Source organism: Tupaia chinensis, unplaced genomic scaffold (assembly GCF_000334495.1).
Source record: "Tupaia chinensis unplaced genomic scaffold, TupChi_1.0 Scaffold000250_1, whole genome shotgun sequence".
In the NCBI taxonomy this organism is placed as follows: Eukaryota; Metazoa; Chordata; class Mammalia; order Scandentia; family Tupaiidae; genus Tupaia; species Tupaia belangeri.
The window spans coordinates 137,108-152,934 of record NW_006159730.1 but is presented as its reverse complement, the minus strand read 5'-3'; the positions used below and the strand labels follow the sequence as shown (position 1 = coordinate 152,934).

Genomic DNA, 15,827 nt, shown 5'->3' with positions numbered 1-15,827 from the left:
AGTATTCTTGACAGCTATGGCACCAGAATTGTTTCCCACAGATTACAATTTCTTACCATGACAATCACTCTGGTTTTTCTCTCACGGAAATACATGTTACACATATATTGGGTCATTGGAAAAGTCATGATATATTTTTTTCTATGCAATAATACATCATGACTTTTCCAATGACCCTATAAATATTGGCAGAGAGGTCAGAAAGGACATCTTGATGATATAATTCTTTCTGTTATAAGGATATGGACAAATCAACAGTCCAGTTAGAAGCCTGGTAAACAGAGTGCATCTCCAAATAGCAATGAGAGGGCAATAAGATGACCCTTGACACCTTTAGCCCAGTATTCTGTTTCTCTGATTTATTTATTAGTTACCTCTACCAGCAAAAGTAATTTTGAGCTGCCAGATGTGGCACAGTGGTAAAAAGCGATGTTCTGCAAGATAATTCTATACAGACAGGTTCCCGGTTCAAGTCCAAAGACCTCCCTGAGTACACCAGGCCCACACTTACGATCTGGGGCTGGACTGCAGCATCTCTGTTGCAGATTCTGACTTCTTCTCTTTCTATCTCTCTCTCTCCTTTCTCTCTCCTCTCTCTCTCTCTCTCTCTCTCTCTCTCCTCTCCCAAGGTCTTTCTCTCTGTCTCAGTCATGGAAGAAATAAATAAATACACTAAAGAAAAAAAGTAACTCTGAGCATGCTGCCCAACATAGAAAATTATATGTAGGTACTATTGCCTATCCACAGATTAACTACCAAGATACATTAATTTATATCTAAATTTTGCCATGAAAAAAACTATATAGGCCATAGGTAATATATTGGTTCTTCGGGAAAGTCGTGACACGTTTTGCATAGAAAAACAGAAAAAAATTACATCATGATGTAATTTCCCAATGACCTAATAAATGCCATTTTGGAGGAAGTTAGTTTTAAGTTGTTCATGTAGTTATGAAGTCCCATGAATGAAAGTTGGTCATTTTGCAGATGCACAAATTGAATCACTGTAGGCACCAAGCCACTGCACTGAGACAGTTCCTGGAGTAGGGAAGGAGTCCTAGGACTGACCCAATGTGCCTTCCATGAGGCCTTGATGTTCATTACTCATGGGCTTGAGTGCAGCGACTGGTGAGAAATCATAAAAGCCCTGAGTCTTTGTCAAAATGATCTGCCTTCTGAAAAATGAAATATTCCCCAGTATAATAGTTAGAAATCTTTTTACTCATCCAAGAGGCTTATATACATATATGCACACACACACACACACTTAAATACACACATACATGTGCATGTATGTTTATGAATCCCTCTATATCCCTTTGACAGCAAAGGGCTCAGTGCACAGGAGGCACTCAAGAAGAATTTGGTGAATGAATGAAAGGTGTATCCTTCGAGTATCACTACTGCATCTACCTCATATCTTTTTGCTAGGTCCTGGGGGATAAGGGTGAGCAGGATGGACACAGTCCACAGTCTCAGGGAGCCCATTCTTTATCAGTATCAATCAGCTACCACAAAGCAAAGTCCAGCACAAAGGATTCAGGCTCATTGCTGGATTAGGCTTGTGACTTCTCTCACCCAAGGTCTTAAAAAATAAGAAAAATTCTTAAGTGTTCAGGAGAGTTTTAATATAACCTTGCTTAAAGGAAAGAAAGAAATCCTCTTGGACTGTGGCTTATGGTCCTATAATCTGGTTGCAAAAATCATACCCCATTGCCTAGAATAGTGTATTTAATCTTATTCATGATCAAATTTAAGCTGACCTGTAATTTATAACTAGGATTTATCAGGAAGCAGAAACTCTTAAAAATAGCATCATCTAATCATAAAGCTAAGGTCATGGGATGAATGCAGAAAAAAAATAATAATAGATGTCAGGTTCAATAAAATACAAAGCAGTATCTCCGTATTTGCAATAAACTTGTGTAATCTATAATCACCATAATGAGCAACTATTGAATAGTTTAATCTTACGGGCATATATATAACATTGGTTGCTCTGTTTACACATAGACTCAAAATAACTGCATTGAAGGTCCATTTAGTATTTAGTAACTCCAAAATTTAGTACACATACAATGCAAACAAACCCAGTGACACTAACATTTTTAAAGATGTCAATGCACTGGTTACATTTCCTGCACAGCCACATTTCTTCAAAGTCTGTCACACAGTTGATGCATGATCTTCCTTACCACTGACCCCACCAGTGGGGCAGCAATGTCCCCTCCTTGCAGCAAGAAAACTTGCTAAAGGAAGTGGAGCCACAGCCCAAGGAAGTTGACTCAAGAGCCTGCCACAGAGAAGTCCTTACCCTTGCGCCATCTACCCTGCACCTCCTGGGACAGAGTAGCAGCAGAGATGAGTGGCTCATCTTGGGGAGCTCAGCCACAGCAGAGTGAGGCTCAGGTAGAGGGAACAGGAAAATCCATGCAGGGAAATGGACAATTTATTATAAGGGACCTTTAGGACGTGACACAGAAAGGGGGCATCTGAATTTTCTGGTGAAGACTCACCTGCCAGTGAGGAATTTCCCAAGACGGTCCAGCCCTGAGGCAACTCCAGATGCGTCAGAGCCAGCACGAGCTCCTCATCCAAAGCAGGCAGCACTCCCACTGTGAGGGCGAACGGGGTCAACAGGGTCTGGTGGCTAGAGGCTGTGAGGCGATCCACCTGGGTAACCAGCAAGCGGGCCAGCCGGCAAGCCATGTCGTCCACGTAGGTCACCGAGCAGGAGCCCATGGTCACTGGGGAGTAGCCTTCTGAGCAGAGGCACACGGACACCATCACCGTCTCCTGACACCCATGGCCTACATGACAAGACAGTGAGCAGTTCACCTAAGCCTGCAAGGGACGCTCGCCCAGTGTCTACCGCGCTTGCCCCACAGCCCAGGCAGACAGCACTCTGGGAGCACAGGGCAGAAAGGAAAGCCAGCCATGAGCTTTAAACGCTGCCAAGCCTGCGGGCCTCATCTTTTTTCAATGACTCCTGATTTTAAAATTACTGCGCTCTGAGTATTTTAGTGTCTACGCTGTCATTACCAAACATTGTCATTTGGATACCTTCACCTTTTACTCCTACTCCAAGCTCTCAGCTCAAGTTTGTCATTTTAAATCGGTTTCTCTTTCTACTCTACCATTTCCGCTTGAGTTGTATATTTTTACATATTTATTTAGGTGACAGTTTTATAAGGTCACCACAAAATTACACAAGTTCACCCTAATTCCATAGATGACTCAACAGAAAAGTAAGTAAATGTGCACGTGTGTGCGCGGGCATGCTGTGTTGTTCATGTTCTCACTTCCGTTAGCTTCTCTATCTTGTGAGTGCTCTCGGTCTTTCTGTAGGTGGTCACCTCATCGTGCTATTTGCCCGCCTTACACTCCTCCTCATTTTTGCCCCACTGTCCCATCTTATCAAGATGTTTGTTTATTTTATTTCTTTCATATAAGAGAGAGAGAGAGAGAGATGGAACACAGAGGGAGACAGAAAGGCAGGCATCCTCGACAGGGTCTCGTCATGCCCCATCCACTTTCCCCAGTCCTCCAGCTAGTCCTTGAGCAAACTTGCGCTCTGTGTGCTTGTGAAATTCTACTCACATACAGTTTTTTTTTAAATCTCAGGAATTTATTGTTTTTAAATAATTATTTTATTTAACTTATTTATTTATTTACTTTTATTTTTATTTGACCAGAGAGGGACAGATTGAGAGAGAGAAGGAAAGTGAGAAAGGAAGCTGCCAGGTTCAAGATTTGAACCGTGGTCAGCCATGTGGGAGTCCAGCACTCTTAACCACCGTGCCATCTGCTGGTCCTGCACATACAGTTTTATGCTGCCATTGGCAGGATTTCCAGGAATTAGGAGCTACAAACCATTGTCATTTTGGTAATCACAGCTAGACAGAGAAGAGTTACTCAGCTACCACTGACCCAGTGTCTCCAGCCCCAAGCAAATGGCTAATGGGCACACGTCCTTCCTCCTCTGCCTTCCTCTCCAGTGCCTTTCCCCAAAGGCTATGCCACCTGGGCTTCGAGGAATAAGAATATCTCAAGCTCACTGAAAAAGAACTACTGCTTCTCTCACACTGGGTTTTTTTTTTTTTTTTTTGAGAGGGTTTTTTTTTTGTTCACGGCCAGCGTCACCTTCAACAACAGAAAGTGAGAAATCACCCCCCGGGGGGCATGGCCACACCGCAATCCCTTCTCCTCCATTCTCCTCTCGGGATCTCGGGCACACACACACGCGCCCAGCGTGAGTTTAAGCCGCCGGGTCCAGGACTTGAACCACAGTCGACTACGTGGGAGTCTAGCGACATAGCCATTACACTAACTGCTGGTCCTGGGTCTTTTTTTTTTAGAGAGATTTTTGCTATAGGGCATGTGAGCTCACTTGAGAGACAGAAAGACAGAAAGCAAGAAATCACCCCCCTGTGGGGTTGGCCATGCCACTATCCCTTCTCCTCTACTCTCCTCTTGGGATTTTGGGCACACAGGCACACGCACTGCAGTGAGTTTTAAGCTGCCTAGTCTGGGACTCAAACCCATGATCAACTATGTGGAGTCCAGTGATGTAATTATGATGCCATTTGCTGATCCCTCACACTGGCTCTTTTTTTTTTTTTTTTTTTTTTTTCGAGAGAAAGAGAGAGAGAGAGATTTTTCGCTATGGGCCATGTGTGCTCACCAGAGAAAACAGAGAAACAGAAAGCAAGAAATCACCAGGCAAGCTTAAAAATGGATTTGCACTTCTCTATAACTTTACTGTGTCTGTGTTATACATGTTTATGAACTGCCTTCTTTCCACACATAGCAGATATACATGCTCCAGAAGCACTTAGAAACATATTTCCTTCAAAAAGGAGACTAATTATATTCCTAAGAAAAAGTGAAGGCTTCCTGTATGATACAATTTTAAGACCCACTATTTAGAAAAATCAGTCAATCAGCAAATGAAAACAACAAAGGGTCAGCAGGTGGTATGGAGGTTAAGGCAGCTGGATCCCACATGACTGACTCCACAGTTCGAGTCCTGGACCTAATGGCTTGAAAATCAGGCTGGCTGCATGCGTGTGTGTGTACCCAAAATCCTGAGAGAAGAATGAAAGAGAAGGGATTGTGGCATGGCTATCACCCCAGGGAGTGATTTCTCACTTTCTCTCTCTCTTACTCTTTGTTTCTGTCTCTGTCTCTCTCTGGTGAGCACTATAGTAAAATTGAAAAAGAAAAATATAGAGAAACTATCCTCTTTGGCCCACAGGTAATGAGATTTAATTCCACCATTATGTTAAAGCTTGATGTCTCTTAGACACACAATTAAGCCCCTCATGGACATACAAAACTACTTTTTCTGAGGACTACTAGCACATAACACACAAACAGGGTGCATTAATTTGTCATCTGTCACTGTAGTATTTGAAGACAACTGGGGTAATTACAGGGCTCAAATAGGAACACTTGGTTGGTGGGGAAAGAAAGCTCTGGAGTCTGATATCCAGTAAGGAAGATTCTGGATGGACAGAGTACAGAGGAAGGAATCCCCAGATCCCAAAGGGAGCAAGGCAAGGGAAAGGTAGACCGGGGGCTGCGAGGTTGACCACAGGGAATGAGGAAGCGAGAATGGAGACAAACTTTGTCCATGTCAGCTTTACCTGAGCGAGCCCTGGCATTTGGCCCTGAGATTATAAGAGGTGACACTTAAGAAACAGTGTTTCCTCCATTTGATTGCATCTAAAGCACACCCAACCTTGAGAGCTGGGTGCTGCCAGCAGGATGGGCCTACCCAGGCTAGGTCCAGGCTCCAAGCTGCAGGCATAGCTTAGACATGAGTCAATGCAGGGTGCATGCTCTTTCTAATCTGTGTACGCACATGCATATGCAAACACTCACATCCATGCAGGACCTTGGAGCACTGTTTTCTTTTCCCTTGTGGCTCTCTTCCTGACCTATATGGCTGGGAGAAAGACACTTGCAAACACAGATGTTCCAGGCACGCAACAAAGAGGTCACCTCACCTGGAATGCTGGACCGGAGAACGTTATCCTCAATGCGCTCTGCAAACATGATGTGTCTCTGGTGAGAGCCATCATAAATAAAGTAAAACTCGGCATCTTCAGGAAGATAAACATTTTTGCCAAACTTTGCAAAGACTGTCATCTGCCCCTGAAAAATAAATAAGTCAGAGCATTTATATACTTCCTTGTCATGGCTCTAAGAAATCACCATAAAAAGAGCCTGGCCCCAAAACAATGGCATTTTTATATTCACTTCATGTAGTTGAGCTCAGATATCATGAATCCTTCTTTCCAACAACAACAATTTTTGACATCAGGAAAAATGCTTCCTGATATGTTTAAGTATGAATATCAGAGCTGGTTTGTTCTGTTTTGAAAGCTGGAGATGTTCAGGACATAGAGAAGACTTTTTTTCTTCCTTCTAACTTTCTAGATGTATGAGTGTAGCACCTGTCTTACTTTGAATTCAGATCTATCCAGCATTGTTGCATACATTACATTTTTGACCTGTACCTGAAATACCACTACTCATGCAAAAATTCAAGATAATTATTCTTGGCTCTGGTCTTATCCTCTATGGAACCTTCAACATTCATGAGCATTGTCAAATAAATAAGACTACTACACACTGGCTTCACACTTGTCAGGCATTTCCATTTGCTGTTTGTCTTCTCTGAGGGATTTCCACATCCTCTTTCTAACCTGGCCTGGCCTCACACTTTCTCTTAAGAGCTTCTGCTCAGCACACAGCCCTGCAAATTGCCCTGGTCCCAAGGAGAGGAGCTACCACTCCAGCACACTGTGAGGACAAATGTTGGAGAAGTGGGGCAGCAGGCTAGTGCTCTCAAGGATCTTCTCATCCAGAGGACTGGGGACTGGGGACTCATTCAGCAGGGTTACACCCAAGGGAGCAGCAATCACTGACAAGCCTGCCAGATTCCCTTGGCTGGAAGATTAGGGACTCTCTATACTACACACAAAAAGGTAGTACAAAATGGGGTCTCCAGGGAGAAGGTGCATTCCGCCTAGCCTGTGGGAGTGGCAGGGAAATGGAAACCAGAAGGTGGAGAGGGTCATCCACTCTGGAGGGCCTCCAGGGCCCAGCCTGGTGTGCTGAAGCATCCGGGCTTCTGTGGGCTTGCCCAGCAAAAACACCCATGCTCTCCGAGATTCGCACACCCTGAGATGGAGAGAAAAGAGAACAAAGAAATGTCCACACAGTCTCCCTAATGTCTGTTTGCCTTTTAGGAAGATCACAGAGACAGATGGTAGGAGAATAAAAGTGAGGCCAATTAGGATCAAAAACAAACCAACAAACAATAACAACAACAGGAAAAAAAAAAAAAAAAAATACCAGTGCAGAGCTCCCTTCTCCAGTAGCCATATGGTTATTAATTCTTAAAACTTTATAAATTAAAAAGCAATGTCTTCCTAGTAGTTTGCAGTCCATTGAACATATTCAAAAAGTTATCCAAAATTATGGATTGATATAAACACAAATTACGGAGCTCTGAAAAAAAATCACCAGTTTACAATTAGTAATTGTCCTTTCTCTGCCTATGAGCACACTTACACAAATGTAATCAATAGAAAATAGCCTGCCAAGAAAAATTTACTATACAATAGCTTCCAAAAAAGTTCAGGAAGGAGATCTGAAAAGCAAAAAAGAAAACAATAACAAATGTCTGACATGACTGAGAAAGGAAACGTACATTTCAACTCCTAAAAAAGGAAGAACAGCTTGCTTTAGTCATGTTGCTACAGGGACTGTTAATTATCCACAACAGAATCTAACCTGACCTGTTTGTGATTTTTTTTAATAGAAAACAAATTGTATAAACAGAGCAAGATTTTCACAGATCACAGGGATATCAAATTTGCATCTATTTAAAACAACTATCAGATTACTATTTTATTTGGTTGGGTGAACAAGGACTACGACTTACGAAAGAGTTTAATTGCAACTTTTTCCAACACAAACTTAGCCTCAAACAGTACAGTATGTTAATTCATTATACCTCTTTCAAGAACCATACCACGCTTCACATTAGTAAAAGAAATAAACAACCACCATGTCAAAAATAAGACTTGCCTACTAAAGGGAGATGCCCAAGAATACTAGCACTAAGAATAATATTCAATAATAAAAGGAGTCCATTATTTGGTAACTACAAAGACATCAGAAAGGCACGGTTATGAATATTATAGAAAAAGAATGAAAGGGAATAATACAGAAACTAACAGAAAGACCCAGTGAAATAGGAAGGAGTGGCCTAGAAGAAGACAGAAAAAGGAAATAAATGGCCCCGCGTGTAGCCTGGTGGTTAAGGCTGCTGGATCCAACATGGCCAACCACACAGGTCAAGTGCCAAACCCGGCAGCTTGAGAAATATGCTGTTGTATGTGTGTGCATACCCAAAATTCCAAAAGGAAGGAGAAATGAAGAAGAAATTGTGGTGTGGTCATTCCCCATGGAAGGTGCTTTCTCACTTTCTCTCCCCACCCCCACAACACACACACCCTCTGGCAAATTTTTAAGAAAAAATACAAAGGAAAAAAAATAAGAATGTTTTCATTCAGAAACAGTAGGTAAGTCTCAAAGGAGATAGGTTTAGGTAAAACTACTTAAGATAATTCTACTGAATAGAATAGGAACAGATTTCAGGGGGAAAAAAGTGTGGAGGAATAAACAAGGCATAGTCATGAGTAACAATTTTGGGCCATCTTTGGGGTTCTTCTAACCACTGTGGCCACTGAAAATCTGCTATTCTTCTTAAAAGGCCACTAATTTCATATATAACGAAGACAAATGCCCATTTTCAGAATTTCACCATATATTCTTCACTTCCCCACCTGGATTCAATTGAACTTTTTACTTCAAGCGATTGAAAATTATAAATTTGCCTACAGAAATGTGATGCCATCAATATCAAAGTTAGTGTGCTTCTTTCTACAAAGAATTCTATCGACCTAAAATAAAAAAACACTCAAATATTTCACTGAAACTTCTAGAAACAATAAGAGGCATATTAGGCAAAAATAGTTCCTCATATTAATCTATAAATTAATCCAAATTAAAATCCAAATTGAATTTTTGCCAATGAAACTTGAGAGGCGTATTCTAAAGTTCATCCAGAAGAGTAAATACACAAGAATAAAAACAAAAGATTTGAGAGAGAATGTTTGAGCTGTGGGGGAAGAGGTCAGAGCTTACCCTACCACAAAACAAAATATACAGTCAAACCAAGGTAACGTAAACGAGTGGTAGGGGCAGGGAAACAAACTGCAGAGTGCAGAGTCCAGAGACAGAAATAACCATGGGAACTCTGTAACGAAGGTGGCATTTCAAATCAGTGGGAGAACAATGAACAAATCAGTAAATGGTCTGGGAACAACAGCCATCCATTAGAGGCAAAAGCATGCGTCCTATCAAGTACTTATACATTCTCAATTAATTCAATATCTAAAAATTAAAAGATCGTTTAAGAGTTTTCATTATTGAACAAAATGATAGCAATCAAAGATATCTAACTTCCATCTATGCTAACATCCTAAAGTATCAACTTTTTCTCAACTTCCCCTTCTGGATTTTATTCACATGCCCAGGTAATCATTACAAGGACAGACTAAGGCATAAACACACATGAACTAATAATATTCAATAATAAAAGGAGTCCATTATTTGGTAACTACAAAGACATCAGAAAGGCACGGTTATGAATATTATAGAAAAAGAATGAAAGGGAATAATACAGAAACTAACAGAAAGACCCAGTGAAATAGGAAGGAGTGGCCTAGAAGAAGACAGAAAAAGGAAATAAATGGCCCCGCGTGTAGCCTGGTGGTTAAGGCTGCTGGATCCAACATGGCCAACCACACAGGTCAAGTGCCAAACCCGGCAGCTTGAGAAATATGCTGTTGTATGTGTGTGCATACCCAAAATTCCAAAAGGAAGGAGAAATGAAGAAGAAATTGTGGTGTGGTCATTCCCCATGGAAGGTGCTTTCTCACTTTCTCTCCCCACCCCCACAACACACACACCCTCTGGCAAATTTTTAAGAAAAAATACAAAGGAAAAAAAATAAGAATGTTTTCATTCAGAAACAGTAGGTAAGTCTCAAAGGAGATAGGTTTAGGTAAAACTACTTAAGATAATTCTACTGAATAGAATAGGAACAGATTTCAGGGGGAAAAAAGTGTGGAGGAATAAACAAGGCATAGTCATGAGTAACAATTTTGGGCCATCTTTGGGGTTCTTCTAACCACTGTGGCCACTGAAAATCTGCTATTCTTCTTAAAAGGCCACTAATTTCATATATAACGAAGACAAATGCCCATTTTCAGAATTTCACCATATATTCTTCACTTCCCCACCTGGATTCAATTGAACTTTTTACTTCAAGCGATTGAAAATTATAAATTTGCCTACAGAAATGTGATGCCATCAATATCAAAGTTAGTGTGCTTCTTTCTACAAAGAATTCTATCGACCTAAAATAAAAAAACACTCAAATATTTCACTGAAACTTCTAGAAACAATAAGAGGCATATTAGGCAAAAATAGTTCCTCATATTAATCTATAAATTAATCCAAATTAAAATCCAAATTGAATTTTTGCCAATGAAACTTGAGAGGCGTATTCTAAAGTTCATCCAGAAGAGTAAATACACAAGAATAAAAACAAAAGATTTGAGAGAGAATGTTTGAGCTGTGGGGGAAGAGGTCAGAGCTTACCCTACCACAAAACAAAATATACAGTCAAACCAAGGTAACGTAAACGAGTGGTAGGGGCAGGGAAACAAACTGCAGAGTGCAGAGTCCAGAGACAGAAATAACCATGGGAACTCTGTAACGAAGGTGGCATTTCAAATCAGTGGGAGAACAATGAACAAATCAGTAAATGGTCTGGGAACAACAGCCATCCATTAGAGGCAAAAGCATGCGTCCTATCAAGTACTTATACATTCTCAATTAATTCAATATCTAAAAATTAAAAGATCGTTTAAGAGTTTTCATTATTGAACAAAATGATAGCAATCAAAGATATCTAACTTCCATGTCTCTGGGTAGTGGGATTATGGGCGATTTTCGTCTATGCTAACATCCTAAAGTATCAACTTTTTCTCAACTTCCCCTTCTGGATTTTATTCACATGCCCAGGTAATCATTACAAGGACAGACTAAGGCATAAACACACATGAACTCTCCTTGCTTCTATTGAAAGTATTTTCTATGTTGTCATGACCTTTTACACCCTTTCTAATTGCATTCCATTAAATGTTTGATGTTCCATGATTACTTGATTACTTCAATATCCCTCTACTGTTATACATTAAGTGTATTTCTAACTTATGAACTTTCTGAACAATACTGTAACAAACATTCACATGTATTAGGTTGGTGCAAAAGCAATTGTGGTTTCAGATCATAAATTTTAAATCATTATAACTAGGCTCAAACACATATTTAATAATCAAAGTAGGAACCCTTATAATCATGCATTTTTGCCAATGAGAAATAAGTTTGTTTATTCCTGTAGCATAAAAATATGTGCTTCAAGATTCAGTGAACTCCTGGAAACCATTCTGCTGATTATGAAGGCGTTTTCCTTGCAAAAAGTCGTTGGGTTGCTTGAAGAAGTGGTAGTCAGTTGGCGAGAGCATAGGTGAATATGGCAGATGAAGCAAAACTTCATATTCCAATTTGTTCAACTTTTAAAAAGTTGGTTGTGTGACAAGCTGTCAAGAGTGAAGAACTGGGCCCTTTATTGGGCGCTGGCAAAGGCTGGCTGCAGCGCTGCGATTTTTGGTGCATCTCGTCAACTTACTGAGCATACTTCTCAGACATAATGATTTCACCAGAATGTGACCAGACCCTACCAAATGGTGACCATGACCTTTTCCTTTTTGGTGCAAAACTGGCTTTTGGAAGTGCTTTGGAGCTTCTTCTTCCAACCACTGAGCTGGTCACCACTGGTTGTCATATAAAATCTACTTTTCTTCACACGTCACAATCAACTAGAGAAAAGATTTTTTGTTGCATAGAGTAAGAGAAGATGACACTTCAAAACAATGATTTTTTTTTTATTCTCAGTCAGCTCATGAGGCACCCACTTATCAAACTTTTCACCTTTCCCTTTTGCTTCCAATGCTGAACAACTGCAGAATGGTTGACGTTTTTCTTCAGCAATTTCTCATGTAGTTGTAAGAGGGCCAGCTTCGATGATTTCTCTCAATTGGGCATTGACAAATTCTGACAGCCAGCCGTGACACTCAACCTCAAGGCACCCCTCTCCTTTGCACATTCATCAGCAGTTCCTAGGTCAAATGCGTGGTTGATGTCATGAGTTGTCTCCACTGCTTTTTGACCCATTTCAAACTCAAATAAAACAAAATTCTCATACTTGCTTTTTGCCTAGCATCATCTCCCTAGTCTAAAGTACATATAAAATAAACAGCAAGTAATAAATCATCAGCAAATAAATAAATAGAGAAATGTTCACTGAAATGATATATAATGTAACCACATTTATTTAAGAATGTATCCAATATCAAGTGGCAAATTTCAACAATGCAAAACTGCAATTGCAATCTCTATTTATTTAATTCACATTTTGTTCATTGCCACTGAAATTTATTATCCACACTTACAAAAAATTATTACTAACTTATTACTAATTCTAGTCTTCTCCCTTCTTTTTCATGTCTTACTTCACCTATAAGCTTTGCCTTTGGCAGGTCAAAACTTTCTCTTCCCCAAGTGAACCAGTCAGAATCAATGTCATAATCATTCCCTTTCCCCCGTAAGTAGTAAAAGTATATCACCTCCTACATACTCATAAATGAGGAAAAACACTCATCCATACTCCTTTAACAACTCTGAAGGTCAAATAATAAGGAAAACAGGGATAAGAAATGCAGAGTAGAAAAGTCAAACTAACTATAATCATACTAAATATACTCCAAAGTAAACATACACAAAAAAAGTCAAATAAATTAAGCCAATTTTTTTTGGGGGGGGAGGTTTTTGCTATAGGGTACATAAGCTTGCCAGAAAGACAGAGAGAGACAGACAGAAAGTGAGAAACGCGCTGAAATCCCTTCTCTATTCTCCTCTCAGGATCTTGGGCACGCACACACACAAAGCATGAGTTAAAGCCACCAGGTCCAGAACTCAAATCGCGGTCAACTACATGGGAGTCCAGTGACATAACCATTATGGCAACTGCTGGTCCCAAATCAATATTTTTTTTCATTGCTAGAGGGTGCATACACTCATCAGAGACAACAAGAGAGAGGGAAAGGGAGAAGATACCTCCTAATGGGGCATGATCACACCACAATCCCTCGTCCTCCATTTCTCCATCCTGTTAGCATTTTGTGCACACACACACATGCTCAATGTGTTTTTCAAGCTGCCACGGCTGGGATTCAAACTGCAGTCAGCGAGGTGGGCTCCAGCTCCCTTCACTATTAGGCTATGACACTGACCCACACCAGCATTTCTTACCATCAGGCAGCCCTGCAGAGTTCTACTTGCAACACTCATCAAGACCTAGCCTTCTGCTGAAATGCTGTGACATCTACGAATTTCTTACCAAAGAACCAAACAGGTATTAGTATTTTTGCTACCTTAAAGTGGATCATCCTCCTACTCCTCTTCAGATGACATTTAAAGTGTAAGTCACTCCAGGTTCTTCACAAGACCAGAATCAGACATTAAAAATCTCCTTGGCTTGCTTCTTTTTCAAATTACTAACTTACTCACAGATTCCATGAAAATATAGAACTCCTAGAAACTGTAAAAAAATATCTGACACTTCAAACAATAGAACATAGTGAGCAATGCAGTAGGCTGGACATGAGAAGATTTAAAAATGAAACTCCACTCTTGCTCTATCTTGATATTCCTTAGGAAATGAAGTTCCTGCACTTGATCTCAATATAATCAACTACATAAATTAAAAATGAAGCAAAATACAACTTAACAGGTAAACACAAGTTGGGATTTTACTCAACACTCAACTAGCATGAGTCATCAGTGAGACAGCCACCCAAAAGTAATAATGCCACTCTACCCGGTATTGATAAAAATCTAATATAACTCCATTAAGAATAAGTATGGTCCAGGGATGGCCCTGTAGCCTAGTGGTTAAGGGAGCAAAAATTCTACATGGCTGACCATGGCTCAAGTCTTGGCACCCGTTGCTTGAAAAATATGCTGGGTGTTTGGGAATGCCCATCAGGATATGGAGAAGAGACTATGGTATGACCACACTGCATCATTGGGTGATTTCATTCTCTCTGTGTCTGTCTCTCTAGTGAGCATATACACATTCTGCCCATTTAAAGAAATAAAATAAAAAAAAAAAGATGAGTATGATCCTTACTCTATACCTGTCAGACATACCTGGGCCATATAATTATATTTAATATAAATATAGACAAAACTGACACATTCAGAGAAAAATGACAAGGATGCCAAAGGAATGCAAAAACTGAGTTGTCATATGAGGAACAATTGGAGGAACTGGGGCTGTTTTGCCAAAGAGAAGACCCAGGGGTAAACAGTCACTATTACAAATACCTGATGATCTATCATGCAGACAAGGCATAAGACATGTTCCACAGGCCCCAAGGGAGGAGCACAGAACAATGGAGGGAAGGACGGGGACAGAGTTCAGCTTCACAGTGAGAGCTTTCTGAGGATCAGAGATGCCCAAGATACAAAGGCTGCTTCAGCTTACCAGGAGCAAGCACTACAGGAGATGGCGGGGTTTTGTTTTTTGCTGTTATTCTACTTTTCTCAGTTGTTTGCTCTGACATCGAGTGGGGCAAAGTAACTTAAAGACCTATTTAGTCTTTAGAATTTAGAATCTATAATACTTTGTATATAATTCTTAATTGATTCTATAATTCTTAATTTTTTTATTTTTTTATTTTTTTAATTTAAATTAATTTGTTTACGTTCATTCACTGTACATCATCACAGCATACAAAATGAGATTTTCTGTCCAGAGTACACTGTATATTGTCTCAATCAAGCGCATCAACATGCATGTTATTGTCAACAAGTAATTTTTCATTTCTTGTTTCCTGTATGTTTTGCTTTTTTTCCCCCCATCCTTGATGCCCTATCTCTTACCCTCTGCCATCTCCCACTCTCCTCCCTCACTGTCTCTGGTATCTATGTTTACTTTCTATACTGTTTTTCCCCCATTTTTTATTGAATTACTAAAGATCTTAATTAATCTAAATATTTTCATAGCAAACACAGCTGATACATACATTTCCATGAACACAAGTCTAACTTTAGGCATCCTGTAAAATAGCACCTAGCTGGAGCTATATATCTTACTGTGGTCATCGAACGGATTTTTTTTTTTTGAAACTTTTTTTTTTTTGGTAATTTAATTTACATTTTTTCCCTAAGCATCATTATAGCATACAAAATGAGATTTTCCATCCAGAGTACACTGTATATTGTCTCAATCAAGCACAGCAACAAACATGTTATTGTCAGCAAATAATTTTCCATTTCTTGTTTTATGTATGTTTTGCTTTTTTTCCCCCATCCTTAATTCCCTATCTCTTACCTTCTGCCATCTCCCACTCTCCTCCCACACTGTCTCTGGTATCTATATTTGCTTTCTATACTGTTTTCCCCCCACATTTTACTGAATTACTAAAGACCATAATTAATCTAAATATTTTCATAGCAAACACAGGTGATATATACATTTCCATGAACACAAGTCTAACTTTATGCATCCTATAAAGTAGCACCTAGCTGGGGCTATATATCTTACTGCAGTC

At 39.9% G+C, this 15,827-nt stretch overlaps 1 protein-coding gene across 1 annotated transcript in view; it reads right to left on the bottom strand.

The window, feature by feature from the left end:
• Positions 1–15,827, bottom strand: part of ARHGEF28 (Rho guanine nucleotide exchange factor 28) — a gene marked incomplete in the record, with an annotated part of 274,949 nt that overhangs the window by 209,192 nt on the left and 49,930 nt on the right. The window contains 2 exon segments of the mRNA XM_027772037.1: positions 2,517–2,810; positions 6,012–6,159. Of these exon segments, the coding sequence (XP_027627838.1) occupies positions 2,517–2,810; positions 6,012–6,159 (442 nt within the window).